This window comes from Phyllobates terribilis, unplaced genomic scaffold, assembly GCF_046119375.1.
Source record: "Phyllobates terribilis strain yellow unplaced genomic scaffold, ASM4611937v1 Scaffold_11__3_contigs__length_659146591, whole genome shotgun sequence".
NCBI lineage: Eukaryota > Metazoa > Chordata > Amphibia > Anura > Dendrobatidae > Phyllobates > Phyllobates terribilis.
The window spans coordinates 219,014,930-219,032,673 of NW_027362771.1; the positions used below are offsets into that span (position 1 = coordinate 219,014,930).

The window sequence follows — 17,744 nt, forward strand, 5'->3', positions numbered from 1 at the left end:
AAGTATCTGTATATGGATTTCTGTATATAGCCATTCCATACCTAAAAGGATTATTCCCCTATTCAGAAATGGGCATCGCCGGACAGTGCTTGTATATACAAATAATTTAGCAATTTACTGTAAATATTTCAGCCGTTCTTGAAATATTAACATTTTCTTTAATTTACAGTTCGTTGCCCTGGAGACCGACCACAACAATACATGAACAGTGCTTACAAGCTCTTTTCTATTGAGCTTGTAAGCCTGTTTTGAAGCTCGTCAGGATTGCTGGAGCATGCCATTACTTCCTAATGTCAGCCTGTTTCAGCTCAGTGCTTACAAGTTAGACATAAGAAGTGGCTGGTCTTCTAGGCAATGAGCTGTAAACAATAGAAAAGTGTTGATATCTCAAGAATAACTGCAAATTTTAAGAAGCAGAAAAGTGCAAAAGCGCTTGTTTTTTCAAGCACTATCTGAAAATATTCATCTAAGAAGATGAGAATAACCATTTCTTGTAACAATGATGAACCTGTGACAGCTTATCTGCATGGGGAAACACATATGGCTAATTGTACTGAGACTTCATCATTTTTTACAAATACCTAAATCAATATTAATCTTCAGGATGCAGATATCAGCAAAAGTAACAATGGACTTTCACTTTTCAGTCTCAGCGCAGCAGGCACGATTACATCACTAGATTGTGCCTGTTGTGGTGAATCAGTCTGCACAAAGCAAAGACCGTAGCATCACGCCAGGGGAACTGGGGAAAGGTGAGGGTTTTTATTTTTGTCATTCACAAGCAGGGCCATGATGCTGCATTGGAGGGCTGTGAGGAATCATACTTTGAGGGTCATCATTCTGTGTTGGGGGGCTGTGGAGGATTATACTGGGTTGGGAGCAGTGGGGGCCATAATATTGTGTGGGGGGATGTGAGGTTGATCATACTGTGTTGGAGGACTGAGCGGGCATCATAATGTGTGTGTGTGGGGGGGTCTGTGGGGATTATTATACTGTGTTGGGTGGCTGTGGGGATCATACTGTGTGTCATCATTCTGTGTTTGGAGGCTGTTGGAGATCACACTTTACAGGAGACCATTGTACTGTTTACAGGGGGCTGTTGGGGTCATCATACTGTGTGGGGGGCTGTGAGAGTGATCATACTGTGTTGGGGGCTTGTGGGAAATCAAACTGTGTATAGGGCTCATGGAGGGCCATCATATTGTGTGGGATAAACATTCTGTGGGGATCATACTATGTGGGGGACCATGGGGACCATCATACTTTGTATAAAGGGCTTTGGGGACCATCATACTGCATATAGGGGGCTGTGTTGGCCATCATACTTTGTTGGGGGGCTATGAAGGATCATACTGTGGGGCTTATCATTCTGTATGTAGAGATCATACTGCATGGGGGTCATTATTCTGTCTGGGGTCATACTTTTTTGGGTGCTGTGGGGGCCATCATACTGTGTGGTAGCTGGGGAGACTCATACTTTAGTGGGGGATGTAGAGGGATCATACTGTTTGGGGGACTGTGGGGCAATCATACTTTGTGGGGGCCATTATATTGTGTGATCATATTTTTTGACGCTGTGGGACATCATACTGTGTATGGGGCCTATGGGGGCCATCATACTCTATTGGGGGCTTTGGGACATGATCTTCTGTGTTGGGATTCATACTCTGTGTTGGGATTGTGGGTACTGTGTAGGGAGCTGTGGAACCATTATACTATGTTGGGGACTGTGGAGACATCATGCTGTGTACAGGGGTTGTGAGGAATCATATTGTGGGGTCATCTTTTTGTGAATGATCATACTGTTGGGATCATCATTCTGAGTTGAGGGACTAAGGAGGATCGTACTGTGTTGAGAGGCAGTGGGAGCCATCATATTGTGTTGGAGCAGTGAGGTTGATCATACTCAGTTGGGAGACTTAGGGAGTCATAACACTGTATGGGAGGTTGTGGGGGATCATACTGTGGGTGTAATCATACTGTTTATAGGGGGCTGTTGGGGCCATCATATTGTGTGGGGGCAGTGAAAGTGATCATACTGGGTTGGCGGGGCTGTGGGGGATCATACAGTATTGGGGTGCAGTGGGGCCATCATATTGTGTGGGGGGCTGTGAGGTTTATCATACTGTGTTGGGGGGACAGTGGGGGATCATACTGTGGGTGTCGTCATTTTGAGTTTGGAGGCTGTGGGGGATCATACTGTGTGGGAGACATCATATTGTTTATAGAGGGCTGTTGGGGTCCTCACACTGTGGTGGGGGTTGTGAGAGTAATTATACGATGTTGGGGGTTATTGGAGATCATACTATGAATGAAGACCTTGGGGGCCATCATATGGTGTGGCTTTAATGATGCTGTGTTGGAGGGCTTGTGGGGATTACACTATGAGGGGGTCTGTGGGGACCATCATACAGTATATAGAGGATTGTGGTGGACTGGCCATCATATTATGTTGGGGGACTATGGATGATCATACTGTGGGGCTCACCCTTCTGTATATAGACAGCTGTAGTGATTATACTGCATGGGGGTCATTATTCTGTATGTGGGACCATACTTTTTGGGGTGATGTGGGGGCAATCATAATGTTTGTGGAGCTGTGGGGGCTCATACTTTAGTGTGGGATGTAGAGGGATCATGCTGTGTGGTGGACTGTGGGGGCAACCATACTTTGTGGGGGCAATAATACTGTGTGTGTGATTATACTTTTTGCAGGACGTGGGAGATCATACTGTGTAGGGACTGTAGGGGCCATCATACTGTATTGGGGGGCTTTGGGGCATCATATTGTGTGTGTGGGGGGGGTCTTTATACTCTGTGTGAAGTGTTTTGGGGTCCAGCATAGTGTGTGGAGAACTGTGGAACCATCAGACTGTGCTGGGGACTGTGGGGGCATCATACTGTGGGGATGAGGGCTGTGAGAACATCATAATAATAATAATTTTTTATTTCTACAGCGCCAACATATTCCGCGGCACTTTACATTGTAGAGGGGACTTCTACAGATAATAAAAGACATTACAGAATAACAATAATCACATAAATCAATAGATACCAGGAGGAGAGAGGGTCCTGCTCGCAAGCTTACAATGTATGAGGAAATAGGGGAGACATGAAAGGTGGATGGTAACAACCGCTTGTATTGTACGGTCAACCATCAATGTAATAAATAGGGTAATCACATAATGCTAAATGAACCAGTCACCAACCAGTATGTGAACAAGTACAGACACAGAATTTGGGGAGCTGTTGATCATGGTTCAAGGGCTAAATACCAGGAGATGTATGATTTACTGTTTTTTATAAACTTTATAAAAATCAGTAAATTATATGGTTAGATCTGCACAATAATAAGAAATAAAATCAATATAAAATAATATGTTAATAATAATAATATTGAACAGAATTGACTCCACAGATGACACAAATTCTCATGTGGCCCCTAGGGAAAATGAATTGCCCATCCCCGGTATACTGTAGCTGGATAAATTATTGTACATTCATGTTCCTTCTAAACGTGGCGTAGAATCCTATGTCAGCACTATGGTTAATAGTGAGGAAATGCAGTTTGAGGAAGTCTGTCAGTATTTTTTTGGACACTTGGGGGAGCCATACACTAAGGTAGCGATTCTTACAACCGTCCATGTGCAGCCAAGCTCTGTATATGGTTTACCATAAAGTAACATTAGGGGAGTACAACCAAGTACGACATTACTAGTGTGACCATTTTTTAAAGTACACTAATAATGATATCAAGTTACAATAGTTTACAATATTTTCAATATGCAATGGCCTTTCCTTGGGCCATTGTAACATAAAATCATACGCAATGTACAAAGTCATTGAAAATCCAGATCTGTTATGCAAACATGGGAATATCACCTTTAAAAATTAAAAGCATGCCCTGATGTGTGTCTGATGCATCTCTGCAGTAAAACTCTGTACTACATGTACTGTAGGGGCTTTCTTGGACACCAAGGAAGCAATTTTTTCTGGTCCAAAATAGTTATGTGTTCCATAAAGCTAAAGTCCCAGATTACAATACTTTAAACTTAAAATTGTTTTTTCAGAATGAATTACAGGGGATCTGTCATATCTGTCACCAGATGTCACAATGTACAGATTGATTTATAGATCTCTTAGAGCTGATGAGGCTAGTGTAAAGTTTTCCTGCTTGGTATTTTAATGAGCAACTTAACAGTCAATGATGTGCTCACCCTAATATCAGGATTATACAGCCATTCTTAGAAGGAATTTTAAAATAACTACACCAGCCCCATCAGGTCTAGTAGATATATTAAATACATTTAAAGAAATCCATGCAGTAGGTATTGTGATATCTGTTAAGGGTGCTTTTACACTGCATTCAGGCCCCCGTTTAGAGGCTCCGTCTGGGCTTACGTCCGAAATCCCCGCAAAACAGGATGCGGGCATATGCACCTACGGGGCCATAAACTATAATGGTGCCGACAAAGCGAACGTGTGCTCTGTCGTGCAGCGTGGGGAAAATAAGTATTAGATGCACTGCAGATTTTGCAAGTTTTCCCACTTACAAAGAATGGAGATTTCTGTAATTTTTATCGTAGGTTCACTTCAACTGTGAGAGACAGAATCTAAAAATAAATCCAGAAAATCACATTGTATGATTTTTACATAATTAATTTGCATTTTATTGTATGAAATAAGTATTTGATACAATAGAAAAACAGAACTTAATATTTGGTACAGAAATCTTTGTTTGCAATTACAGAGGTCTGACGTTTCCTGTAGTTCTTGACCAAGTTTGCACACACTGCAGCAGGGATTTTGGCCCACTTCTCCATACAGATCTTCTCCAGATCTTTCAGGTTTCAGGGCTTTCGCTGGGCAACATTGAGTTTTAGCTCCCTTTTCTACTGGGTTCAGGTCTGGAGACTGGCTAGGCCACTCCAGGACCTTGAAATGCTTCTTACAGAGCCTCTCCTTAGTTACCCTGGCTGTGTGTTTTGGGTCACTGTCATGCTGGAAGCCCCAGCCACAACCCATCTTCAATGCTCTTACTGAGGGAAGGAGGTGGTTGGCCAAAAGCTCACGATACATGACCCCATCATTCTCCCTTCAATATGGTGCAGTCGTCCTGTCCCTTTTTCAGAAAAGCACCCCCAAAGTATGATGTTTCCCCACCATGCTTCACGGTTGGAACGGTGTTCTTGGGGTTGTACTTTTCTTCTTCCTCTAAACACGGTGAGTGGAGTTAATACCAAAAAGTTCTAACTTGGTTTCCTCTGACCACATGACCTTCTCCCATGCCTCCTCAGGATCATCCAGATGGTTATTGGTGAACTTGAAATGGGCCTGGACATGTGCTGGTGTGAGCATGGGGACCTTGTGTGCCCTGCAGGATTTTAATCCATGACAGCATAGTGTGTTTCTAACAGTAATTTTTAAGACTGTGGTCCCAGCTCTCTTTAGGTCATTAACCAGGCCCTCCAGTGTAGTTCTGGGCTGATTCCTGATCTTTCTCAGAATCATCCTTATTCCATGAGGCGAGATCTTGCATGGAGCCCCAGACCAAGGAAGATTGACAGTGATCTTGTGTTTCTTCCATTTTCTAATAGTTGTGCCAACAGTTATTGCCTTCTCACCAAGCTGCTTGCCTATTGTCCTGTAGGCCATCCCAGCATTGCGCAGGTGTACAATTTTGTCCCTAGTGTCCTTAGACAGCTCTTTGATCTTGGCCATAGTGGAGAGGTTGGAGTGTGATTGATTAAGTGTATGGACAGGTGCAATTAATACAGGTAATGAGTGCAGAGTAGGAGGGCTTCTTAAAAAAAAAAACTAACAGGTCTGTGAGAGCCAGAATTCTTGCTGGTTGGTAGGTGATCAAATACTTATTCCATGCAATAAAGTGCAATTTAATTATTTAAAAATCATACAATCTGATTTTCTGGATTTTGTTTTACTTTCTCTCACTGTTGAAGTATACCTTTGATAAAATTTACAGACCTCTCCATTCTTTGTAGGTGGGAAATCTTGCAAAACTGGCAGTGTATCAAATACTCATTTTCCCCACTTTATATATGGCAAGGACATTAAAAAGAGCAACTATTTCTTGCTCATTTGGACAACTATTTCATTTTATTTCTTATCGAAGCATTAACTAGGAAATAAGGTAATCTAAGAGTACTTAAACCTAGTTCAATATATTTGTCCTTAATATGTTTAGCAGGGGAAAAGTCTTTTGTGCAGTCTGCTTCCACCCAGACATTACAAATCTAAACGTTAGAAATCCACCAAGGGCAGTTGTCACTTTAAGTGCTTATTGTGCTTACATTCACAAGAAACATTTTATTCAGAAAAATATGCAACTAAGTTGAAGCTAATCTTCATACCACTGATACTTGAATTTGAAGTCACTTTAAAGGGATAAATGGGTAAAATTGCAAAGTAAAAAACAGCAACTTTGCAATTTACCTTGCCTGATAAAGATTGTGCTAGCTTGGTACACACAATTTGGTACATTTTCTCAGCAAAACGAAAAGTTTTACCACTGTGCTAAAGTAGGCAAATAACAAATATGGCATATCATGCCTAAGATCTAACTTGGCTTTGCTGCACTGGCAACTTCATTCAGCCACATCTGTTTTTCAATTGCCATACACTAACTGTGTAGTGCTTTAGAAAAAAATACTCATCTAAATGTATGTGCACACGCTGTTTATTTGGCAGCGTTGGCATGTTGGCAGGAACAATGCTGCGTACAATACATCCATTTTCGATACTTTTTTGGTGCATTTGTATGTCCGTTTTTTCACATTTATTTGAATGGGTGAAAAACTGCAAAAACTCTGAAAGAATTGACAGGCTGCAGATTAAAAAATAAAATGCTTTGATGGTTCAAATCCGCAATGAAAAAATAGGCAGCATGTGAATGCAATTTCAGAAATCTCATTCACTTTGTTGGTACAGTAAAGTGCAATGGTTTTTGCTATTGAAAAACAAGCAGAAAAAAAAGGCAAAAACAAACTGTGTGAATACAGGTGCATCTCACTAAATTAGAATATCATCAAAAAGTTAACTTAGTTCAGTTCTTCAATACAAAAAGTGAAGCTCATATATTATATAGAGTCATTACAAACAGAGTGATCTATTTCAAGTGTTTATTTCTGTTAATGTTGATGCTCATTAGTCATGAGTCATTATCTCAGTAAATTAGAATACTTTAGAACAGCAGTTGAAAAATGATTTTAAATTCTGAAATGTATGTTCAGTAAATGCACTCAATACTTGGTCGGGCTCCTTTTGCATATATTACTGCATCAATGCGGCGTGGCATGGAGGCGATCAGCCTGTGGCACTGCTGAGGTGTTATGGAAGCCCAGGTTATAGCAGCCTTCAGCTCGTCTGCATTGTTGGGTCTGGTGTCTCTCATCTTCCTCTTGACAATACACCATAGATTCTCTATGGGGTTAAGGTCAGGGGAGTTTGCTGGCCAATCAAGCACAGTGATACTGTTGTCTTTAAACCAGGTCTTGGTACTTTTGGCAGTGTGGACAGGTGCCAAGTCCTGCTGGAGAATGAAATTTCCATCTCCAAAAAGCTTGTCGGCAGAGGGAAGCATGAAGTGCTCTAAAATTTCCTGGTAGACGGCTGCGCTGACTTTGGTCTTGATAAAACACAGTGGACCTACACCAGCAGATGACATGGCTCCCCAAACCATCACTGATTGTGGAAACTTCACACTAGACCTCAAGCAGCTTGGATTGTGGCCTCTCCACTCTTCCTCCAGACTCTGGGACCTTGATTTCCAAATGACAATTGGAACTCTGGGACCTGGTGGAGTGTGTGAATGACTGCCTTCTGGACATCTGTCAAGTCAGCAGTCTTCCCCTTGATTGTGGAGCCTACTGAAACAGACTAAGGGACCTTTTTAAATGATTAGGAAGCCTTTGCAGGTGTTTTTGTTAATTACTTTAATTTACTGAGTGAATGACTTTTGTGTTTTCATTGGCGGTAAGCCATAATCATCAACATTAACAGAAATAAACACTTCAAATAGATCACTCTGTTTGTAATGACTCTATATAATATATGACTTTCAGTTTTTGTATTGAAGAACTGAAATAAATAAACTTTTTGATGATATTCTAATTTAGTGAGATGCACCTGTAAGTCCCTTAGCTCCTCCAGTCTTGAGGTGTGTCAGTTTTCTTGTTTTCAGCATGTCTATTTAGACTGGAAATTTCTTCTGCCACCTTTGACATTTTCTAGATGTCGGACTGTAGTAATCTTTTTATTATCTGGAAACCTGCATTTGCTGCTATCTAGGAAAACTAAGGATAGTAAGCTGTGGCTTCCACTATGTCTTCCTTAGGGCTATATATACATTACTTAATATATGCTCATAGTAATTATCCTACATCTATTTATTAATGGCATACAATTGTGTCTTAAATGTGATGTTAAGTGAATTCCTTAGGGTAATATTTTAAAGATTGTGATATTTCTGGATTAAATGACTTTACAACTAGATCATAATACATGTGTATCTTTTCTGGTACATAAATTGGCTGTCTAAAAATCTAAAATGACAATGAGTACTTGTTCCCTTGATGTTTTACACATGAGTCAATGAGGTTCTACAGTGTTCTATCCACATTACAGCTGGTTCTTCTTGAGAGAGAACCCTTTTATATTGCAGTCATTCTTCATTCCCTGCTTCTTCATCATCTCTTGAGTTGTGATGGACTGAACAGAGTAGCACCTAGCTGCGTGTAATAAGCACATGGGTGCCTAACAATTTAAAAACCTTTTGTGATGTGGTAACTGAATATGATGGACAAGAAATAAACTTTTTCATAGTTTATTTCACTAAGAGTCCAGATTATGGGGATCAACTGCAACACTTTGCATTACAAGTCAAGCACTATAAAACTTAGAACACAACCAGACGATTTTCCTTAAATGTGTAGTGTAACAACCTGGCTCGAGAATTTCCTCGATTCCGGTATAGGAGGAGAACACTTGTCCAGAGAACTTGGAGTGCTGCTGCCTGAAGTTGTTCTGCAGATAGTCCATCACCATGACATACCCAGACTGCTGCATGGTCAGAATCTCACAGAAATATTCCAACTAACAAAGAAAAAAACAGACATTAAAACAGGAACTATTATAGTATTTGTTACATCACTGCAGTAAATTGCAGTCACGTCACATCTTACAACTATCTCTTGGCTCTAAGACTAAAACTGGCCCTATACAAATTCATATTTCAGCTTTACGATCCATACATCAAGAGCTATAGACCAAATATTGAAGCAGGATACATTTAAACAATTTTGAAGAGGCGTCTAAATCCATGCTCACACCGGGCGATTGCAGATTTTAGATTTAGCACCACACTGGTTTTGCAGAAATGCAGTTCAAGGACCATGTCTACAACTTCTTGTAAAACCTGTAATATTACTACATCTAGTGGGGAAATAGAGTTCTTAATATAAGGTGTGGTAGATCGCTCACTTAGCTACACACGGAAGTAGACACAGGTACGCTGTATCTTTAAATTTCGTGTTGGTTTATTAAAGTGCAGCATAAACCAACATGAAGTCCATAAAAGAAAACACAGCCCGCTGGGCAAAAACAGGAAAACCAGAACAAAATGGCAGCACAAAGCACAGTCCTTGTGGTAGCAGGGATATGCCTGCTCAGAGTTTACCAACTCCACATGGTTCAGGTCAGCTCAATACAAACATGTCTGGAGTTAGCCTCCCCAAACTGACTGAACACTGAATGCCTCAGCAGGCTAAATAATTAAACCCCAGACCACACCCTGCGGTGGAGATATTGTGAATGGCCTCCCACCCGCACTATAGCCATTCACAAAAAACTGGCCCATTTAAATATGTCTGATTAACCCTCTCCTGCATGGTATCTTCTGAGAAGACTTCCAGCTTCACATCACTGAAGCTAACAGCCTCAGTGAAACATATCTACCCTCAGACACTCTGCCAGTGACTTTGTCACAAAGTGTTTATGACTGGCCACCTGGGCCGTGGGGTACCCGGAACCGGGCTTCTGTACGATGCTGGGGGTAGTAGTGGCCACCCGATCCCGTGGCTCAGGGTGGTCAGACCAAATTGTGGCAGTCTATTTATCAGTGTTTGGAATGTCTGACTACGCCAGCCGTGGATTGCGGTCAGGGATAACCGCCGCTGCAAGGCAGACCGCTGAGGCTGGTGTTGGTGTGCAGCACAGGGATAGGATAACTCCCCACGGGAAGAGCGTAGCCTCAGGGCAGCGTGTAGGGAGGATGGGAGTGATGGTACAGGCACAGCAGTAATCACACAGAGTCCAATGATGCAGTCCAGGGTCTTTTACGCACAGTTGTTATCCAGGTCACTTCTGTCAGCAAGGACTGCCCGAGCCATGCTGCGCTCACCAGGTGAGGGGCTCGATCAACCTCCAGGTAATTTAGAAGTGCTTCACAGGACCCCCTTTATGTGTCCTTTCTCTGGCCTCTCATACCCCACCAGTGACCTCACTTCTGTCCGGCTGCCTTGGACCTTGTCGGATTAATGTGCCGGCCGTTTTCCCTGGGCCCTATGTGGTGCCTTCCTAGCAGGTTTAGCAGGGGGCTGCACCAATGAATGGTCGCAACCTCCGGTTCTTGGCTGAGTGTAGTTTCTCCTCCACCAATTTAGGGATCCAGTTCCCCTTCTGCGGCCTGACCCCTCCACTCAGGTGAATTCGGGTGTGCAGTGGCTACTGACCGTTCTGCACCCCTGGGGTCCCTTCTTCCTCCGTGTTCCTGGAGCCTCCCTGCTCCCCCTTCTTTCTTCCCTCAGGCTCCGGCCTCTGTGCTAGGCCGGCCCAGGGAGCAGAGCCCATGCAGCAGCTCTGCTCCCTGCCTTCTCCTCTCACAGAACTCCCTCCTAAGATGGCCCCCACCTTTTTATACTCCTCTCTCTGTGCATCCAGGAACTGCTTCCTCTCTGCTCCTGCACTACTGGGCTCCCCCTGTTCTGGGTGTTCCCTCCCTCCCACTCCAGCTAGGGACATGGTCTGTCGTGCTCGCTGCTGGGAGCACCGTCGAGCTGTCCCCCAGAAATGTGGTGTAATGCATGCAGCTGTCAGGGTACTGATCCACACTCCATCCTTACCTGGAAGTGAGATACCACACCTCTAACTGAGATGCGATACCTCTGTAGCAACCGAGCCCTTGGGGTGCTACATTTACACACATCCTTCACTAGCAGAAGGATAAGATTGACTAGTAATGATTTCAGGCTGCATTCAAAGAACTTCAGAATGATCCAGAGTAGAAGGAAAATTTGTATTAGATCGTAGGTGACTAATATGAAGTCAATGTAATGCTAAGGAAATAATCACACATACATAATTCTATATACAATCAGGAAGAGGACATATTTTTCAACAGTTATTATGCTCCATGAGATGCTGTATCTTTAAGTGCTTACTTTCCTTGAATGTGCTGTTTTTATTGCTTCTGTGGGCAAATACAATACAAGATGGCACCCAATGCACATAAGAGTGAATGGGGCATTACTCTTTTTTAATGTCTATAAACCTTTAAAATTGTAAATCCAGTCAGAAAGATCTGACATACTATATCATAGATGACGAAGATCAAATTGGTGAAACCTGTGATCATTGATTTCTATAACATAATGTGCTGTATAGTCTAGTGATGGGCGGATCGACTCGCGAGCAGGAGGCTTGCAAATCGATCCACTCATCTACAGTATAGACCATAAACCCCTTTTTTACTACTTTCTAAGAAAGCGGTCATTGATTGTTTAAAGGGTTATTCCCAGATGATAATTTGCTCATCACAAGCTGTCGCCAGAATGGAATGGAATACACACGTGAGCCATTCAATGTCTATGGGACTGAGGAGACATAGCCAAGTATAATTATCTGTTCAGTTGGGAATAACCCTTTACATTGCTATGTCAGATTTTACAAATTTCACCAATGTGAAGTTCTCACTCTTACCTCTTGCATTAGACAATCCGTTTGAATGGAAATCTCCTTTAAAGTTAGTTTGGTAAAGTGAAGGAACTTGTTATTACTTACCTGGGCTTCTGAAATTGTTGCTGTGTCCTTAAATACAATCCACTCTACTGTTTCTGAGCATGGAGGAGTTGTTAGTGATCCATTGTATGTATAATATTTGTCTGTGTAGTTTGGCAGTAGGTCCAGCAGTACAAATGGATCTAGTTCAGCCTTCTTACCTGTATAAAAAAAAGATAATTATATTATCAATCTAAAGTCTCAAAACAAAAAGAGCAAACATTTCTGGTTCAACACCTCAAAATCATATTTTGTCTTAGTCATAGAAAATGCAGTAGAAAATAAATCATCCCTGGATGCTTATGTATGACAGAGAAAGTTTTGCTTCCCCTAAATCAACTGTTCAAATATTGTACAACATATAAAATGTATCTGAGAAGTTTCTACAGGTAACAAGTCCACATTTGTACCACATTACATGGTCACTTAAAGGGGTTTTCCAGTCTAAACAAGTTATCACTTATCCATTGGATAGGTATTAATTTGCTGATTGGTGGGTTTCCAACTGCTGCACCCACACTGATAGGCAGAACAGGAAATTTTTATACCAATTTCAAAATAGAGTGGCAGGTAGGACACCTGACCACTGCTCTATTCATTATCTATTGGACTGCTACAAAAAACTGCCCTAAGGGAATGAATGAATGAATGAATGAATCAGTCCAGTATGTGCACTGCTGCTACATTCTAACAGGGATAAAAGTCCCCCATTCTGTCGATTGGTGCTGCTCCCAGTAGTCGGACCGCCACCGATCTTTAAATTATCACCTATCCTGTGGCTAGGTGATAACTTGTTTTCACCATTAAATGTGACCTGGTTTTCTACCAAATTGACATTAATGTTTATATTGGCGTACAATGCAAACTCCACTGAAGTAATGAAATGTAATCAAAAATAATTTAAATAAACACAATATTAATATTGATTTAGTTGTTACCATTACAAAAACTCTCTGATTTAGCATTACGCTTAAAGAGATTGTTCACTACCCTAACTCCGTTACTGATTTTGCCATACATGCCTAAGGATAATCCTGCTAAAGATCCCCATATTCGTTTTCTGCCAAATTTCATGTTTTGAACCCTTTTGCTTCACTGCCTTTCCCCTGGCACTAGCACTGTTGCTCACAGCAATCATATACTTTTCAGGGTCCTCAGCTCTCTTCTGACTACCTTTATCCTCAGTGCTGGGCTACAAGCCAGCAGTGATCACACCCTTGTAACACCACCTAAACCCCTCACACTTCTCCCCCAGTTTCACATCATCACAATTAGTGATGGGCAATCCAGCTCTTTTTTTGGTGATCTGGCTCAGATGGTTCAGCTCACCAAAAAGAGACAGCTCTTTTGGGTCCTAAATGGATTCCTATTAAATATGTGTTCCTCACAGGTGAAGGTGAATGCCCACCCGCAGTCGAAACCACGCCCATTTGCAGTTAGCCCATTAAATTGATGAGTTGGCGAAGTTTTGTCCCCCAAACATCGGAATTTTACGCCCAGTAAGAGCCATTAAGACAATTTAGCGGATCTCACTGGAGTGTCAGCTCCCGTCGTTCGCATCAGGGAGCCGGCTCTTTGTCTCGGGTCGGTTGCAAATGATCCATCACTAATCAGCATAACATTCTGTTCAGGACACTGCTGCAGGCCAGTCATTGATACAGTGCATAGAAGTAACACAAAGCACCAGAACAGCAGCCCTGGCAATAAAGATTACTCCCCTCACTGACTAATCATGCTCTACTGCAACAGGATGGATAGGTGAGGAAGACAGATGTATGCGTAAATACGTTATAGTGGGTATACAGCAGGGTGTATATATTACACAGGTTATACAGCAGGGTGTGTGTACATACAGTTAGGTCCATATATATTTGGACAGAGACAACATTTTTCTAATTTGGTTCTAGACATTACCACAATGAATTTTAAACAAAACAATTCAGATGCAGTTGAAGTTCAGACTTTCAGCTTTCATTTGAGGGTATCCACATTAAAATTGGATGAAGGGTTTAGGAGTTTCAGCTCCTTAACATGTGCCACCCTGTTTTTAAAGGGACCAAAAGTAATTGGTCAATTGACGCCAAGGCTATTTCATGGACAGGTGTGGGCAATCCCTTCGCTATGTCTTTCTCAATTAAGCAGATAAAAGGCCTGGAGTTGATTTGAGGTGTGGTGCTTGCATTTGGAAGGTTTTGGTGTGAAGTAAATATGCGGTCAAAGGAGCTCTCCATGCAGGGGAAACAAGCCATCCTTAAGCTGCAAATACAGAAAAAACCCATCCGAGAAATTGCTACAATATTAGTAGTGGCAAAATCTACAGTTTGGTACATCCTGAGAAAGAAAGAAAGCACTGATGAACTCATCAATGCAAAAAGACCTGGGCGCCCACAGAAGACAACAGTGGTGGGATGATCGCAGAATAATCTCCATGGTGAAGAGAAACCCCTTCACAACAGCCAACCAAGTGAACAACACGCTCCAGGAGGTAGGCGTATCAATATCCAAATCTACCATAAAGAGAATGAATGTAAATACAGAGGGTTCACTGCACGGTGCAAGCCACTCATAAGCATCAAGAATAAAAAGGCTAGACTGGACTTTGCTAAAAAACATCTAAAAAAGCCAGCACAGTTCTGGAAGAACATTCTTTGGACAGATGAAACCAAGATCAACCTCTACCAGAATGATGGAAAGAGAAAAGTATGGCAAAGGCGTGGTACAGCTCATGATCCAAAGCATACCACATCATCTGTAAAACACGGCGGAGGCAGTGTGATGGCTTGGGCATGCATGGCTGCCAGTGGCACTGGGTCACTAGTGTTTATTGATGATGTGACACAGGACAGAAGCAGCCGAATGAATTCTGATGTATTCCGAGCCATACTGTGTGCGCAGATCCAGCCAAATGCAGCCAAACTGATTGGTTGTCGTTTCATACTACAGATGGACAATGACCCAAAACATAAAGCCAAAGCAACCCAGGAGTTTATTAAAGCAAAGAAGTGGAATATTCTTGAATGGCCAAGTCAGTCACCTGATCTCAACCCAATTGAGCATGCATTTCACTTGTTAAAGACTCGGTATAATATGGACTAACTCCGACTCCTAAAATATATAACAAATTGGGTACAGTAGTTTAATGCAGTTTGTGGGGAATATTTTTTCATAAGAATTTGGGAAAGTTATGAAATGTCCTATAAATGTCTGTCCTATTCCTGATCTAAGGGTCTAGACTTTTAGCTGAGATGAATCTGTGCTACAGTAAATTTATCACTTCAACATGAGCCATGTATGAGGGAGTCGGAGTCGTGGAGCCGGAGTTGGAGTTGGAGTCGGGATCATAGAAATTGAGGAGTCGTAGTCAGAGGTTTGGCTTACCGACTCCACAGCCCTGGGAAAATAGCTCCAGAAAGAAAAAAAATAAACTCACCAAACCGATGAACACTATCAACTCCATTGATGATTGCATTATAATTTGTGTTTTCTTCACCAATCTGCAGTGATATAAGATCACAAAATATGAAATAAGTCAGTAAATGCTGTATAACAATAAAAATAAATATATTAACAATAACAATAAAAGTAAAACGCATTAAGAAACAGTTGACTTATTCTACCATGTTTAGGTGTTTGCTTAATCATCATAATCAAGAATTGTAAATGTCCCAATGTTCTCTCATATTTGATACATACATATATATATATATATATATATACACACACACACACATCAAATCGGTAACTATTACGCGGCCTGCTTCACCTATGGATACAAACTTTTTTTTTTACTTTTTTTTTTTTGGGGGGGGGGGGGTGAGTTGGGGAGAATGTGTTTCCATTAGTGAAGAAATGAGTGATCCTCATGAGCGTATATCTCCACAAAGATTCAAGCTTCAGAGAATAGTAGCTCTGTAGAAACTATTTGGGTAAAAATACAAGGAGAGAAGAACAGAAAGGATACTACTGTATTGCAGATGTTTTCTAGAGGCCACATGGACAGACTGAAGATATGGATGAACTCTTTTTATATCAGATATCTTTGTTCTCAAAAAAGTATGACATATTGATCATAGGAGATTTTAACTATTCAGATATTTGTTGTGAATCTCTCTCAAGCAAAAGTAATAGGTCCAGAAAATTCTTATCTTCTCTCGTTGACAACTTTATGTTATAAAAAGGTAGAAGAGAGAACAAGAGGATCCGCCATCTTGGACCTAATTCTATCCAGCAGGGAGGAAATGGTTGAGGAAGTAAAGGTGGCTGAGAATTTAGGAGGCAGCGATCACGCCATCCTCGAATTTTTGATTACAAGAGGAGGAAGAGCTGCGAGGACTGAGACTTTAACCCCTTTAAAGCCCAAGACGTATTAATACGTATCTGCGCCCTGGGCTTTAAGAGCCTGACACGTATAATACGCCTTTGCAATCGCGCCCGCACACAGGCTGTGCGGGCGCGATCGCCGCCGGGTGTCAGCTGATTGTCACAGCTGACACCCGGTGCTATGTGCAGGGAGCAGTCCCGCACCGCTCCCAGCACTTTAACCCCCGCAATGCTGCGATCAAAGTCGATCGCAGCATTGCGGTGGCAAGGGGAGGTGATTGCGATACTCACCTCTCCTGCCGGCCTCCAGCGCTGTCTCCCGCGGCTTCCCAGATGTTGCCATGACGAGCCGATATCGTCATGACAATATCCGTGTCACCAGACAGCAGGAAGATATTATAATAATAATAATAATAATAATATTTATTTATATAGCCCCGTCATATTCCGCAGCGCTTAACAATTCACAAGTTCATATACAACAGTCATATGTAACATAGCTAAAGATAATACAATAGTTACAGCAAAAATAATGCCAACCCTGCTCGTAAGAGCTTACAATCTACAATGAGGTGGTCATGTGCAGTGCATGACCAAAATATCTTCAGCATCTGCAGCACTGACAGCCTGTACAGCACAGGGATGGTGCTGCATTCCTGTGCTATACAGGCGATCAGAATAAAAAAAGTCCCATAGTGGGACAAAGAATAAAAGTAAAAAAAAGTGTCAAAAAGTAAAAAAAAAAAAAAATTGTAAAAATATAAAAAAAAAAAAAAAAAATCCACCAAAAATAAAAATATAATGTACCCATAAATAAATATTATTATGAAAAAAACAAACAAAAAACAATAAAAGTACACATATTTGGTATTGCCACGTCCACAACGACCTGACCTATAAAACTGTCCCACTATTTAACCCCTTTAGTGAACACAGTAAAAAAAATAAATAAAAAACGAAGCAGAAAACAATACTTTATCAACATACCGCCAACCAAAAAATGGAATAACACGCGATCAAAAACACTAATATAAATAAAAATGGTACCGCTGAAAACGTCATCTTGTCCCGCAAAGAACAAGCTGCCATACAGCTCCATCAGCCAAAAAATAAAAAAGTTATAGCTCTCAGAATAAAGCAATGCAAAAAAATATTTTTTTCTTTAGGGTTGGGCTAGGGTTAGGGTTGGGCTAGGGTTAGGGTTGGGATTTTTTTCAAAAGTAAAAACAAAAAAAGATGACGATATGGCGACTAGTGTAGAGCGCAAGTGCTTGCTACTTGAATTTGCATCGGGTGCTCGGGTATGCACCGAGTATCGTGGGTGCTCGAGTGACATGCTCGAGTCTCCGCCT

At 41.6% G+C, this 17,744-nt stretch overlaps 1 protein-coding gene across 4 annotated transcripts in view; it reads right to left on the reverse strand.

Moving 5' to 3' along the window:
* PTPRZ1 (protein tyrosine phosphatase receptor type Z1) overlaps positions 1–17,744 on the reverse strand; it is a 301,694-nt gene that overhangs the window by 115,342 nt on the left and 168,608 nt on the right. For all 4 annotated transcript variants that reach the window (XM_073652058.1, XM_073652061.1, XM_073652060.1 and 1 more), the window contains exons 6-8: positions 15,503–15,566; positions 12,076–12,233; positions 8,961–9,111 (exon numbers count right to left, since the gene is read on the reverse strand). In XM_073652058.1, coding sequence (XP_073508159.1) covers positions 8,961–9,111; positions 12,076–12,233; positions 15,503–15,566 — 373 coding nt within the window. The remainder of the gene's footprint in view (positions 1–8,960; positions 9,112–12,075; positions 12,234–15,502; positions 15,567–17,744) is intronic.